This window comes from Pseudopodoces humilis, chromosome 29, assembly GCF_049639895.1.
Source record: "Pseudopodoces humilis isolate 2021_Gansu_Grassland_sample_001 chromosome 29, ASM4963989v1, whole genome shotgun sequence".
NCBI classification, from domain to species: Eukaryota; Metazoa; Chordata; class Aves; order Passeriformes; family Paridae; genus Pseudopodoces; species Pseudopodoces humilis.
The window spans coordinates 4,208,120-4,220,845 of NC_142228.1; the positions used below are offsets into that span (position 1 = coordinate 4,208,120).

The 12,726-nt window shown below is 57.5% G+C and overlaps 1 protein-coding gene across 7 annotated transcripts; it reads right to left on the reverse strand.

The window, feature by feature from the left end:
- Positions 1-3,062: 3,062 nt before the first annotated feature.
- On the reverse strand, positions 3,063-12,721 carry DCAKD (dephospho-CoA kinase domain containing). 7 transcript variants are annotated; one of them, XM_088067941.1, is made up of 8 exons: positions 12,567-12,721; positions 12,370-12,434; positions 11,062-11,164; positions 10,109-10,200; positions 9,286-9,403; positions 7,095-7,298; positions 5,212-5,299; positions 3,063-4,778 (listed from the first exon to the last, which is right to left on the reverse strand). In XM_088067941.1, exons 4-8 carry the CDS (start codon positions 10,154-10,156, stop codon positions 4,493-4,495), a joined length of 744 nt encoding a protein of 247 aa, XP_087924067.1. In that variant the 5' UTR covers positions 10,157-10,200; positions 11,062-11,164; positions 12,370-12,434; positions 12,567-12,721; the 3' UTR covers positions 3,063-4,492. The 7 variants fall into 7 exon arrangements, with proteins under 7 accessions (XP_087924067.1, XP_087924069.1, XP_087924073.1 ...); XM_088067943.1 differs by lacking the exon at positions 12,370-12,434; XM_088067947.1 differs by lacking the exon at positions 10,109-10,200 and having other exon boundaries at positions 11,066-11,164; positions 12,567-12,720.
- Positions 12,722-12,726: the final 5 nt, after the last annotated feature.

The window sequence follows — 12,726 nt, forward strand, 5'->3', positions numbered from 1 at the left end:
TCCCCACCTCCCGCTCGCTGTAGAACTCATGGAGGAGGATTTGGGGAGGGGTGAGGGTGGCCGAGTCAGGGCAGGGGGCTCGTGTGGCCGGCACCGTGCCGTGCCTCAGTTTCCCCTCCTGGCATTGTGGCAGATACTGCCCATAGTACCGGGCTTGGCCAGGGGGACAGGGACACTGTGCCCCCCTGCACCTGCCACCCAGCCCTGCTGCCGTGCCTCAGCCCAGGAGTGGCTCAGCTGGAATTAAGACAGAGCTGGACACAACCAATGAGCCCAATGTCAGCCCAGGAGGACAAGCCTGGGGAGGGAGTGGCCGTTTGCAGGCTGCCCCGGTGACAGTGCCCCACATTCCAACCGTGTCCTCAGGATGGGCTCTGGAAGGGGCCATGGGAAGGGGACATTCAGCTGTGGGGTGGCCTTGAAGGACAGCTGGATGGCTGGTTGGTGAGCTGGGTGGTTGGTGGCCCGCTGGCAGTGAGTGGATGGCAGTGGCTGGCTGGGTGGCTGGGGAGGGTGGGCTGGCTGCTGAGTTGGTTGCCTGGCTGGCCAGTTGGCCACATGACTGCCTGGCTGGCTCATTGGCTAGATGGCTGGTTGGCACCAGTCAGGCTGTCTGTCCAGCTGTCTGTCCGCTTCTCTGGCCAGCTTTGCAGTTGGCTGGTGGTCCCAGGGACTGCCTAGCTGGCCATGGCAGCCCTGGCCCCGGGACCAGCAACATCCCAGCGTGTCCCAGCCCAACACCTGGCACTGTCCCTTGCCCAGCGTGGGGAGCCCGGCCGCAGGCAGGGGGAGGCCGAGGTGTGGGTGGCACATCCGCCGCCCCTGTCCCCGTCACGCTGCCTCTCATTACGGACACGGCGGGGCCCGTCACCCTCCCACCGAGCGGCAATTAAGGGCTGACAACACCGGCAGCTAATTAGCGCCAGCGGTGAGTGCTGGGAGGTGACGGCCGCGTGGCTGGAGGAGAGGACGGGCCCAGGGGGACATGGGGTGGGAGTGGCCGGGATTTGGGCTGGCTGGGAGCAGCTGTGCTGTGGCGGGGGTGCCCCACGGGCGGTGGGGTGTGACACGGAGGGGGAGCGATGTGACAAGCGGGTGCCAGCGATGCTGTGTGCCGGGGGTGGCACTGCGGAGTGTCCCGCACGGGTACGGTGTGCGGCACCCCGGGCTGTGCAGTGACGGTGACACTGGGTGATACACTGTGGGCCGGCAGTGACGGTGACAGTGGGTGACACCCCGTGGGCCACGTAGTGACATACCATTGTGTGGCAGATCCAGCACCAGGCACTGACGGTGACTCTGTGTGACAATCCACGGGAGCTGCAGTGACGCTGCGTGGCACCCGGCGGCCCCACAGTGACAGTGACACCCTGTGCACTGCGCGGTGACAGTGACACCATGTGACACTCCAGGGAGCAACAGTGAAGCTGTGCAACACCGCAGGGCTGCGCAGCAGCTCCGTGTGACACGAGTGGGGCTGTGTAGCCACGGTGACACTGTGTGACACCCCAGGGAGGTGTGCAGTGACACTGACACTGCGCCACAACCCGGGGGCCGTGCAGTGGCAGTGACACCTGTGACAACAGACGCCATGCAGTGACACTGGTGACACCAGCGCCGTGTAGTGACACCACGCTCGCCCCCTCCCGCCTGTTCCCCTTTGTGGGTATTGAGGCGCCCATCCAGTTCCCACCTGGGGACATCACCCTGTACCTGCAGCCTCGTGGGGGGACATCTGTCCCCACCCCCTGCCCCAGCGGGTGTCCCATGGTGGGTGCACCAAGGAAGGGGGGCTCTAGGAATGGGGTACAGCAGGGAAGGGGTGCTCTGAGGAAGAGGTTACCCCAGGGAGGGAGTGCGCTGTGGAGGGGGGACACTACAGACGGGATGCTCCAGGGATGGAGCTCCAAGAAAGGGAGGTTTCAGGAATGGGGTGCCCCAGGAAGGGGATGCTCTGAGGAAGGGGTGCAGCCGAGAGGGGGTGCCCCAGGAAGGGGGTGCTCCAGGTAGGGCTGCTCCAGTTCATAAGGCGGTGCAGGAGCAGGGGGTGCAGCAGGAGGAGTGTCCGTCTGTCACGAGCCCCCGCCAGCCGCAGCAGAATCGATCCGGCCGCCAATTTGCACAGTCAAATATTTGGCTTCGCGGCGCGGGGCCGGCTCTGCTCGAGCCGCCCCGGTGGGCGCAGGCCCGCGGTGACGGTGGCGGCTGCTCCACGATCGATGGTGGGATGTGCGGAGAGCTGGGGCGGCCCCAGCGAGCGGGGCCGGGGCTGGGGCCCTGGTGCAGCACCCGCGATCCTCCATCAGCACCCACGGGCCTTGGGAGCCCACGTGGAGCCCGCTCATGTGTGCTCACCTGTGCCACGAGCGCAGGGGGCTCAGCCAGGGTGTCCTCCAGGCCCCCCTGATCACCGATGCCACCCAGCCCAGGGAGCTGAGCCATCTGTCACCGGCAGGGGATGGCTGAGGCTCGGCCACACGGCCACGGCCAGGTGTCCCCGAGGGACAGGCAGGAGTGGGACTGGCGGTGCTGAGGCAATCGTGGGGCAGCTCCCACGGATGGGCACCACACAGCTCCTATGGACACAGCTCCAGAGCCCTTTCCCCGTGGGTGCCAACGCCTGGACCCGCAGCCCAGGCAGGGGGCTCAGCCCCCAGCTCAGCCCAGGGCCCTGCAGGAGGCTCCCCCGGCCATGGCAGTGAGCCCTGTACCTCTCCGTGCCCCCAGATCCGCTCGCTCCCTCGGCCCCGCTAAACTCGTTAGCGGCGGCCGAACGTCAGCCGGGCGGGAGCGAAGCGCCAAATGCGATTACGGCCCCGTCTGCTCCGTCCTTCCACCCCCGGCCCCATTTATCGCGGAGGCGGGCGGGAGGGAGGCGGAACTGGCGCTTATCTCGACCGAGAAATCCCGCTCTGGCTCTGATTTATGGCTGGCTGCGAGGGACTCCAGCGGCACTGCACAATTATGGAGCATTTAGAGCACGGAGAGGTCAACGCTCAAGCACGGCTCCCCCAGCACAGCTGGAAGGGTCGCGGTAGCCAGGTGGATGCTCCAGCCCAGGGATGCTCCCTGGGGCTGCACAGGGACCACCAGGTCTCTCCAGGTGGGTGAGACATGGGACCTGTGGGTGCACACTGGGGCCCAGGGGAGGATGGGGATGGAAGAATGCCTGGCTCCAAAAAGAGGCACGTGCTGGCTGGGGACACCCTGGGAAGGTCCTGTGCCTAAAGGATGGCACAGGGGACAGGCAGGACACTGCCTCACAGGACCGAGGCCAGGCAGGAGGGTGGGAGCACCCTGGAGGATCCCAGGGATCACCATGTGCAGGAAGGTGGCCAGGGGCTGGCAGCACCCCCTTTTCTCCCAGTGTGGGGATAAGCAGTGGCAGTAGGGACAGGGGTACCCCAGAGGGAACCTGCTGGGCACAGAGACCCACTGCAGCTCCAGGATCATATCCCAGCAAGCCAGACCCACCCTGTGGGGTGCCCAGCACCAACACTGAGGCACAGCCCTCCCAAGGAAGGTCATGGCAGGGCTGTTGCTCCAAGCAGCTCCTGGAGCAGCTCAGGGATGTTTACTGGGAAAAGCGGGAGCAGCCAGCAGCTCTTCCTGCGTGTGCTGAACTTTACAGAGCGCAGCCGTGCCCCGGCATAGGAACAACCTGGGAGCAGGCTGGGAAGAGCCAGGGGAGCAGTCGTGGGATGCGGAGCAGCTGCTGTTCAGTGTTTTATTAAAACAAAAGTGAAGACCCAGCACCCGGCTCGCCCAGGCTCAACTCTCCCACTGGGAAAGTGCTGCTGAAGGAAGCTCAAACAGAAGGAAATGAGTTTGAAGGAGGTCAGGTCTCAGCCTGCTCCAGTGTGGATCAGACCCTTGGATCTGAAGCCAAGGGTGACCCATGAGTGATGGCCACAGGAACAGAGGGCAGGGAAGAGGAGCCCCCAGCTGAACAGCTGATTCATGTGAACGAGGTGCTGTCCTCCCCCCACCAATAATTTAACAAATTTCCATTAAATCAACGTGAAAGAGGGGAAATCCCAAACCTAAATCTGGATTAGGAGGGTTGAGCTATGAGGAATCACCCAGGGAACACTGGAGGCAATTACAGGGCCTGAGAAGGCACCCAGCCCTAGGGAGGAGATTGTCCAGGAAGACATTAAAGCGAGATTGTACCCGATTAAAGTGAGACTGTCCCAGAATAAAGTGATATTGTCCCAGATTAAAGTGCCTCAGCTCACTGAAGTCCCACAGTAGAGACCCACCTGGGGACAAGGGCCTCATCCCACGGGTACAGCTGGTGGGTGAGAACCTGAGGAGGGAGAATGTGCCTGAAAAAAACCTCTGCCTGTGTTCACCTTGGGAAGTGTGCAAGGAGACGCCTCATGCCGCTGTCTGCATTCAGCTGGCAAAGCTCATTAACAGAAGTGGCCTTTCACTGCCCTTTTCAAACGGGGAAATTCAGGCCCCTTCCCTGACTAAGAGAAAAGGTGAGTTAAGAGATGAAATGCCTGATGAGGAGGAACACCAGCCCTCCAAATCCGGCGACAGCCGTGCCCACCGCCAGCCGTGCCCAGAGGAAATCCAGGGAATCCTCGAGGCGGGCGTGCAGCCGCAGGACCTGCCGGCGTGTGCTCTCCCGGTCCCCGGAGTTGTCAATGACGTGGGTCGCCCACTTGCGCTTCTCCTCCAGGGGCAGCTGGGACCTGATCCGAGCTTCGGCCTCAGCCACGCCCAAGCCGCTCCTCTTCATCAGCCGCAGCAGCTGCGTGCCGGGGTCACTGCCAGGGGAGCACGGGGCTGAGCTGGGGGTGGGAAGGAACGGGGATCTGCCTTCCTTGGGCAGCAGGGGGAATCACTGGGATAAAATGGCAATGAGAGAGGTGCCCCCTGTCATTTCTGACACAATCAGCCGGCACTTGGACCAGCAGAGCCACCACGGCCTGGGCTGTTCTCAGCATTCACAGCCTGGAACAGTGCCCAAAATCCTGCCCTGATAGAGCATGGGTTGTGGAAGTCCCAAAGGCAGTGAATTCCCCTCTGTGATGGTTCCAGAGAAAGCTCTGGAAGGTCCTTGTGCACTATAAAGGCAGGTGTTGCTTCTCTCAGTGGGCTTTGCACCAGGGCTGAGGCTGAAGCAGAGTGGAGGCACATGATGGGCCCCTCTGAGAGAAGTGGCATTGTCCCTGACCTCATCGTTCCCAGAGCACTTACCAATAAACCAGCACTGTGTATTTCATAAACCTGGTCAGTCCACGGGTCTCGAAGAGCAGAGGGATGTCCAGGATCACGTAGCGGTAGCCTGTAGAGATGGCAACATTCCCCAAAAAAGAGCACAGTGTTAACTCCCATTCCCAAATCCCTCACACTGCACACACACCATGGCCAGGAAAATCAAAGCAAGCAGGAGCTCTACAGCTCCACGATTACAGCTGAGCAGAGCAGAGCAGAGCAGAGCCTGCTGGCCCTCCTCCCTCTCACAGGGAGGAAATGGTTTCATTCCAAGTTTCCAGAGGAAAAAAAAAAACAACCCTAACCTGGCTGCTCCAGACCAAAGGTGAAACTGCAGAAATATAATGAGGAGCTGAAACGAGGAGCTGAAATGAGAGGAGCAGTGCCTGGCTGGCAAGAGCGGCAGCCGTGCGCTGTGCTGGCCTCTCGTGGGAAGCAGTGCCCACAGCACGATCTGCTCTCCACTCCTTCTCTTGTCCAAGACTTCACCAGGCTGCAGCCATCTGAGCCAACATTTCCCAGCTCAGCTTTCCTCCCTTTATGAAAAGCTTTGGCTAAACAGTTCAATTTTTGCAAGGGGAGCAAGGAAATCCCTGCAGACCTCCTGCAGCTGTGACACTGAAACACAGCCCAAGGGCTGAACCCTCACCAAAACTGGCTGAGTTTGGTTTAAAAGCTGTCATCACAGGGAGCAGAGCTTGTCATAGTCAATTGCTGTCCCCCTCTTTCTCCCCATGCCTCTGCCCTTGGCCCATGTCTGGGGCGGTGGAAGATGCCCTGCTGAGTCTGGGGGAAAGGGTGAGGGGAGGGGAAAGCTCTAAGTCAGGACCTCACTCTCCTGTGTCTCCAGTCATGGGGACACCTCAGGTTTTGTTGGTGTCCCCTCTTTATAAGCCCCCTAAAACTGAGCTGCCCACAGCAAGTAAAGTCTTGACAAAGACATCATCATCCAAGGAGCCACCATTCCACCAGCATCTCTGCCCTGAGAGGCTTCTCGCTGTCCTCTGATTTGATCGATCAGAGCTTTCCTTACACAGCGATCCTCAGAGACAACATCCAGCTATCCCAAATCATTAAATCCTGACTAATGAGGACCAAGCAGCCTGCTGAAGCCACACAGCACTCTCGCCGAAGGCCAGGACAGCATCCGCCTCCTGAGCCTGCAGCCCCGAGTTCAAGACTCCATCTCTGGCTCCTGGCACTCCTGCCTGTTGCTTCCTTTGTGCTTCCTCCTCCTCACCCTGCAGCAGAGCTCGGCCCCGTGATGCCCCGGCCCGTTCAGCTCTCACAGGGCTCAGCTCTGATAAGCACCACGAATCCAGACTGACTCTATTAAAGCATCCGTCTGTCTACATGGAGACCTCCGGAACAGCTGGTGATCTTATCTGGCATTTCCCCAGCCCAGCCTGACAGCTGCATTTGTTCCATTTATCAGGGGGAACGTGGGATTTCGGAAGCCACAGCTGTCAGCCCATTCCTCACCTTATCGACACTCAAAGGGCTCCACAGCTTGCGCTGAAGCTGGAGCAGGCTGGGGGCAGGGAGGGATATTTGGCCGTTTCAGGAGTGTGACATTATCCGGTGGGTAATCTCGGCAAAACTGCTCCCGGGCCTCACAGATACACTTTAAACAGCAGAGAAAAGCGGAGAAGGGAAGTGGTGAAAGGCAGGAGTGAATCAGGAATGAATCCTCCAAACACTGACACCAAAGGCCACTGGAGGCAGAGCACAAAGGCTGTCACTCAGCGTCCCTTCCCTTTCTCTATCATTCCTGTCCCTCTCCCCACATTCAAACCAAAGGCAGAGGGAGAACGGATGGCTCCTGCCCAAGCAGGAGTCCTGGCAGGCCAGACATGGCCTCTTACCGAGTACAAAGTACTTCAGGACCTGCTTCAGCATCTCCTTCAGGATCTCAGGGTGGGTGATGGAGTTCAGCAGCCGCCGTTTCTCTGGCTGGGAGAAGATAATGTTTCCAAGAGCCTCACGATTTATCTCACCATTCTCCAGGAGGATCTCGGTGCCAAAGTGCTGCAGGATCTGCTGATGTGCCTTGGAGTGGGGCTGCACCACTGAGAACATCAAACAGCCAGGGGTGAGAGTAGGTTTTACAGCACAGTCGGTGTTTGCATCAGCAGTCACCTTCAGATGGGGTTTGCTCATTAACTAACAGAGCTGATGCTCCCATGGCAGCACATCTGTCCTGGCACCACATCTGCACGGCCTGGCAGCTCCTGCCAGAACAGCCTGCCAGCCCAAGGTCTCTTTGAGGGCTGACACCCAGGAGATCAAAGCCCTGCAGACATGAATTCAGCACCACAATGCTCCTGGTGCTGCTGTTCAGGGTGACCAGTCAGCAGGGCAGGCAGGAGGACACGGTGATGGCCACACACCAAGGCTGGGGCCAGAGCTGGGCTGAGCCAATTCCCACCAGGGATGGAGCAGGGAGATCCTAAAGGGACCAGGACCAGCTGGAAACTTCAGCACTATGTAGATACTCACTGCTGCAACTTGACTCTGGATGCTGCTCAGGTTTGTTTTTTTTTTACTGTCTTTCACATCACACATTAAATTCTTCAGGAAAATGAACACAAAAACCTTCTAAAAGCTCAATCCCCAATCAGCCCTTGCAAGGGCTCTGACGTTACAGGAGTGTATAACTTTAAAGCCACCAAAAAAAAAATCACCAACAAAAGGGATGAAGCAATAAAACCATAATTAAGCTCCAGCTGAGGGTAACCACAGCGAAGGACAGACTACAGATAATCATCTCTCCCAAATCCAGGAACATTGCCACAGGTTGTAACCTCAGGCCAACCTCATAAAAGTCTTTAAGACCAATTTTTTTCTCCCATGGAATATCACATGGAGGCAGTTTCAGGATGGGTGAAATCTATATAGTAAACAAACACATATAAAAAAGGAATTGGTGCAAAATAAAGTGATTGGCAGAAAACTTTCACAGAGTATCTGTAGTGTTTTCCTACTGCCTCTGAGGGCTTTTAGCACCTCCAGCAAATTTCCTGCACCTCCAGGGGAATTACAGTGCAATAAAACGTTGAAGCAGCACAGCTTTGAGTGGCTACACATTAAGTTCTTTACCAAACAGAAAAGCTCAGGGACTTCCAAATGACACCATTGCACCATGTCTCAGCAGCAGACCCCAAACCTGCTGCTTGCAGGATCCACAGCCCTCAGAAACCCAGACTGGTTTGGGGGAAAGCTCATCCAGTCCCACCCTGTGCCATGGGCACTTTCCACTGTCCCAGGTTGCCCCAAGCCCTGTCCAGCCTGGCCCTGGACACTGCCAGGGATGGGGCAGCCACAGCCACTCCGGGCACCCTCTGCTCTCCTCATTAGCCTGATGGGGTGAAGGGATTAACATCTCACAAGTAATCAGGGAAAACAAGGTCTGCTCTGGTCCTACTGAGTCAACAGATCTGGGATTCTGGGTCTTTTCTCCAGCCCAAGCAGCACATTTCAAGAACAGCACGAGGCAGGTGTGCAGGAGCACAGAACAAACTCCCCCTGACCTGGGATCTCTGGAGCCTCTTTTTTTTTTTTTCTTTTTTTTTTTTTTTTTTTTTTTGAGCACATTAATTTTGGGATCTGATCTCTCAGGATCACCAGACAAGCAACATCCAGCACAGAGGGACATTCTCTTTCATCCACACTCATAACTGAGTGACAGGATGGGTGTCCTGGGGCTCAGGGGGCGTACTGGACTAGCCAGGAGATCCCACTTTAGAGGGAACCACATTCATTTTTGCCCAGAGTTGGCTTTCAAAGCTGGGAAGCATCCCACACCAGGGGATAGAAACTCAGAGCACAATCTCCCCACGGTGTTTATTAGGTAATGATCTTCTTTTTTTCTTTATTAAAAATATATCCTAGTTCCAATCCCCCCGGGCAGCTGCTCCGCAGCCCCGCGGACTGGGAAGAGGGAGGGAAACCCTTTCTCCGATGTACCCAGAGCACCCTCTGCCGTCAGCGCTTCCCGGCAGCGATCCCGGTTGTCAGGGGAACCTCAGGGAGCAGGACCAGCTCTGGAAAACTCACCCTGCCTGGCAATAACATCGGCATCGATCACGGCACAGCCCAGCTCCCGCAGCACAGCCACCACCGTGCTCTTCCCCGACGCGATCCCACCCGAGAGTCCCACCAGGAACATCGTGCTCTGGGAGGGAAAGAGAAGAGCTGGAAAACATGCCAGGACAGGGCCATTTTGTTCATGCTGAGCACATCAAATATTTAGTCCCAAGCAGGCAACTTCATTCAAAGCTCATTTTCCTACTTTCTCAGGGCGTCACTGAGGCATCAGCAGGATTTTGGCACCCTCTGAGCTGGATATCCCTGTTCTACAGGCTGGAGGACAGTGTTGGATTAAACAAGGCTTCTCTGGACCCCCCTAACTCTGGATGTGACACTCGAGCCCTAAGTTCCTCCAGCTGGTTATCTGCAGCTTCAGCAACTTGTTCCCCTTTAGCATCTCCACTCATCAGACCAGAATCCCATCTACAGCACCCTGAGTCATGGAATCATGGAATTGTTTGGATTGGAAGGGATCTTAAAGCCCATCCAACTCCATCTCCTGGTATAGGCAGGGACACCTTCCACCATCCCAGGGTGCTCCAAGCCCTGTCCAGCCTGGCCTGGAACACTTTCAGGGATCCAGGGGCAGCTACAGCTTCGCTGGGAAACCTGGGCCAGAGCCTCCCTATCCTCACAGGGAGGAATTCCTTCCCAATATTCCATTGGGCAGTGGGAAGTCATTTCCCCTTGTCCTGTCACTGCAGGCCCTTGTTCAAAGCCCCTCTGGAGCCCCTTTAGGCTCTGCAAGGGGCTCTAAGGATCCTTCTCTCCTCCAGGTGAACACCCTCACCTCTCCCAGCCTGAATTCAGAGTAGAGGGGCTCCAGCCCTTGAAGCATCTCCGTGGCCTCCTCTGGACATGCTCAGAGAAATCAGGAAATTCCTGGCAGGTTTGTCGAGGGTGACCCAGGAGCAATGAAAGAGAATTCAGACAATATCTCAGCCAGGAGTGGGACACATGAGGCCTGAGAGGGAGAGCCCTGCTCAATCCCTGCAGCCACCTCTGACATCACTGGGACTCAGAACCCATAGGGCACTCACTGAATCCCATTTCCTCACCACTGGCAGCCCTAAGGACAGGGAAATCACAGCTCTGAGCAGCAAACTGGTGTCTGTGAGCTGCCAAACAGGGCTCTGAGCACAGATCCGTGCTTGCCCTTGGCCTCGAGGCTGGGAGGGCATTGGTAACACTGCTCCCACAGCTCCTGCACAGACATCTCCCTGCTCAACCCAGACCCTGCAATCCTCTAAATCCTGCTTGGGTGCTCTCAAAACCAAAAGACGCAGCCACACTGAGGCAGCTCTGGAGAGATGAGGGGAGGGGACTGCTGTGAGTAACTACATCCCAAAAATACAACAGCCTCAGCAGGCTGGCTACAGACTCCAGTGTCCCTCCTGCAGCCCCAGCCCAGAGCGTCCAGGCCTTTGTGCAGCCAAGGACAGCAGCTCTGACTTTGCTGTCATCCAGGGTGACACCATGGGTGAGGGGCTGAAACTCCCACAGCCCAGCCTGCGGCTGTTACATCTGAGAAGGAATTGGCTCCATCACCTTTGGCCAGGAGCCACAGGTGAGGCTGCAGGTGGTCACCCTCTGGCTTCCCCTTGCCCAGATCCTGCTCCCTCCTGGTAGCCCAACCACAGCAATCTCAGTCACCATCGCTCTGCCTAACCTGGCCCTGGTCTCCCCCCTCCCTCCAGACATCTTCAGCCCCCCGAAAATTCTGCACATAAAGGAACCAGGTACCTACTGCCCACACTGTCCCCAGCAAGTGACACCCAAGGACAGCAGGTCACGGGGCTGCAGCAGGGCTGAGGATGGGTGAAAACACAGCACTGCGACCCTTTGGCTAGAAAACAACAACAAAAAGACACTTTAGTCATAATTCAGTCCTACAAACAGGACCCAAACCCACAGTTTGGAGGGAAGCAGGGGCTGGGCAAGTCCTGTGGCAGCTGGAGGCAGCTCAGCAGAGGGAAGGAGCAGAGCTGGAGCAGAAGCAGCAGCCCCTGCCAGCAGCTCAGGCAGCAGCTCCACCAAGCACCAACCCAGCCTGCAGCAGCACCATGTGCTCCTTCCCTTTTCCAGACACCAGGACAACAGATGGGGATAGCTCCAGCAGCAACAAACGGGGATCCAAAAGGCCAAAATAATAATAGCAAACAGCAGTGACTGGGGAGGCTGATGTACATCCCAAGCAGGACCTGGACCCCACAGGGAGCCTCTCCAGTGTCAGAGGGACTTGGAGTGACTGAGGGGCTGTTTATTTATCCCAGCAAGTTAAAATCCTGCCCTCCCACCAGGATTTTATATTCCCACTGCTACAGCCTGTGAGGGGCAACACTGCACCAGGAGGATCCGGATCACAGCAGTGGAGGCTCCATGTGCCTGTTTTGTAAAAATACACTAAAAACTCTCCTGCCCTTGTAAACACAGGGCTTTAACTGCAGTAACCCCAGTGTTCTGGCCTCCAGCCTCAGCTGGGACTTGCTCCCAAAACCCTGCTATTTCTGTCCCTCCATCGCATGCCTCCACCCCAGGAATTACTGCAGGGGGAAAGCAGCCCTTGGAAGGGTTATCCTGGAAACCAGGCCCAGCTGGGGATTGGAACACTCATGCTGTCCAAGGCCTTGCACAGATCTCAGGCATCAATATTTAACAAGCTCAGGTTTGAACTGCACTCGAGCGGAGAGGCCAGCCCGCTCCTGCAGATGTTACCAGCAGGAGCCAGAACCAGTTTTCCCCCAAATACACCATTTTGGGGGAATATGTTTGGCCTGTTCCAACTAAACCAGACATGGGGAAAAACAGAGCACGAGCCACAGGGCTGGTCAGGCTGGAAAACTCGGTGAGCTGAGCAGTGAGGAATGGGGAGATGCACCCAGGGCACTAAGGAGATGTTTTTCAAAGAATTAAGTGCCCCAAAATTCCTGTGTCCCAACTCCTGCGGGTTTTGATCACAGCACAAGCTGTCAGCCTCAATCCATCCATCCGGCAAGCAAAGGGATTGGGGATAAAGCTGCACCGTGTCCCCAGCACCATCCTACACCTGACCCTCTTCTTGAGCCCATCCTCGTCTCTGGCTGGGGATGAGAGAGCTGGTATTTGGCTCGAGGAGGCTGCAGTTAAAGGGAAGAGTCATCAAATACATCGTTAATTGGCGGGGAAAGAGCCGCCGCCACAAACACCTTGACCCACCCCGCGGGGCGCCGGGGGCACCATGGCCCCCGCCCGCCGCCCTCACCACTCACCCTGCCCGGCCTCACACGCCCCGCAGTGTCCCGCGCGCCTATTGGCTGGCGGTGGAGGAGGGGGTTTCTCCCAGCCAATCGGAGCCGCCCTCATTAGACTCGACCCACCCCCCAAGCAGGAAGAGGGCGGAGACGCGAGCACTCCGGCCTCGCCGGGAAA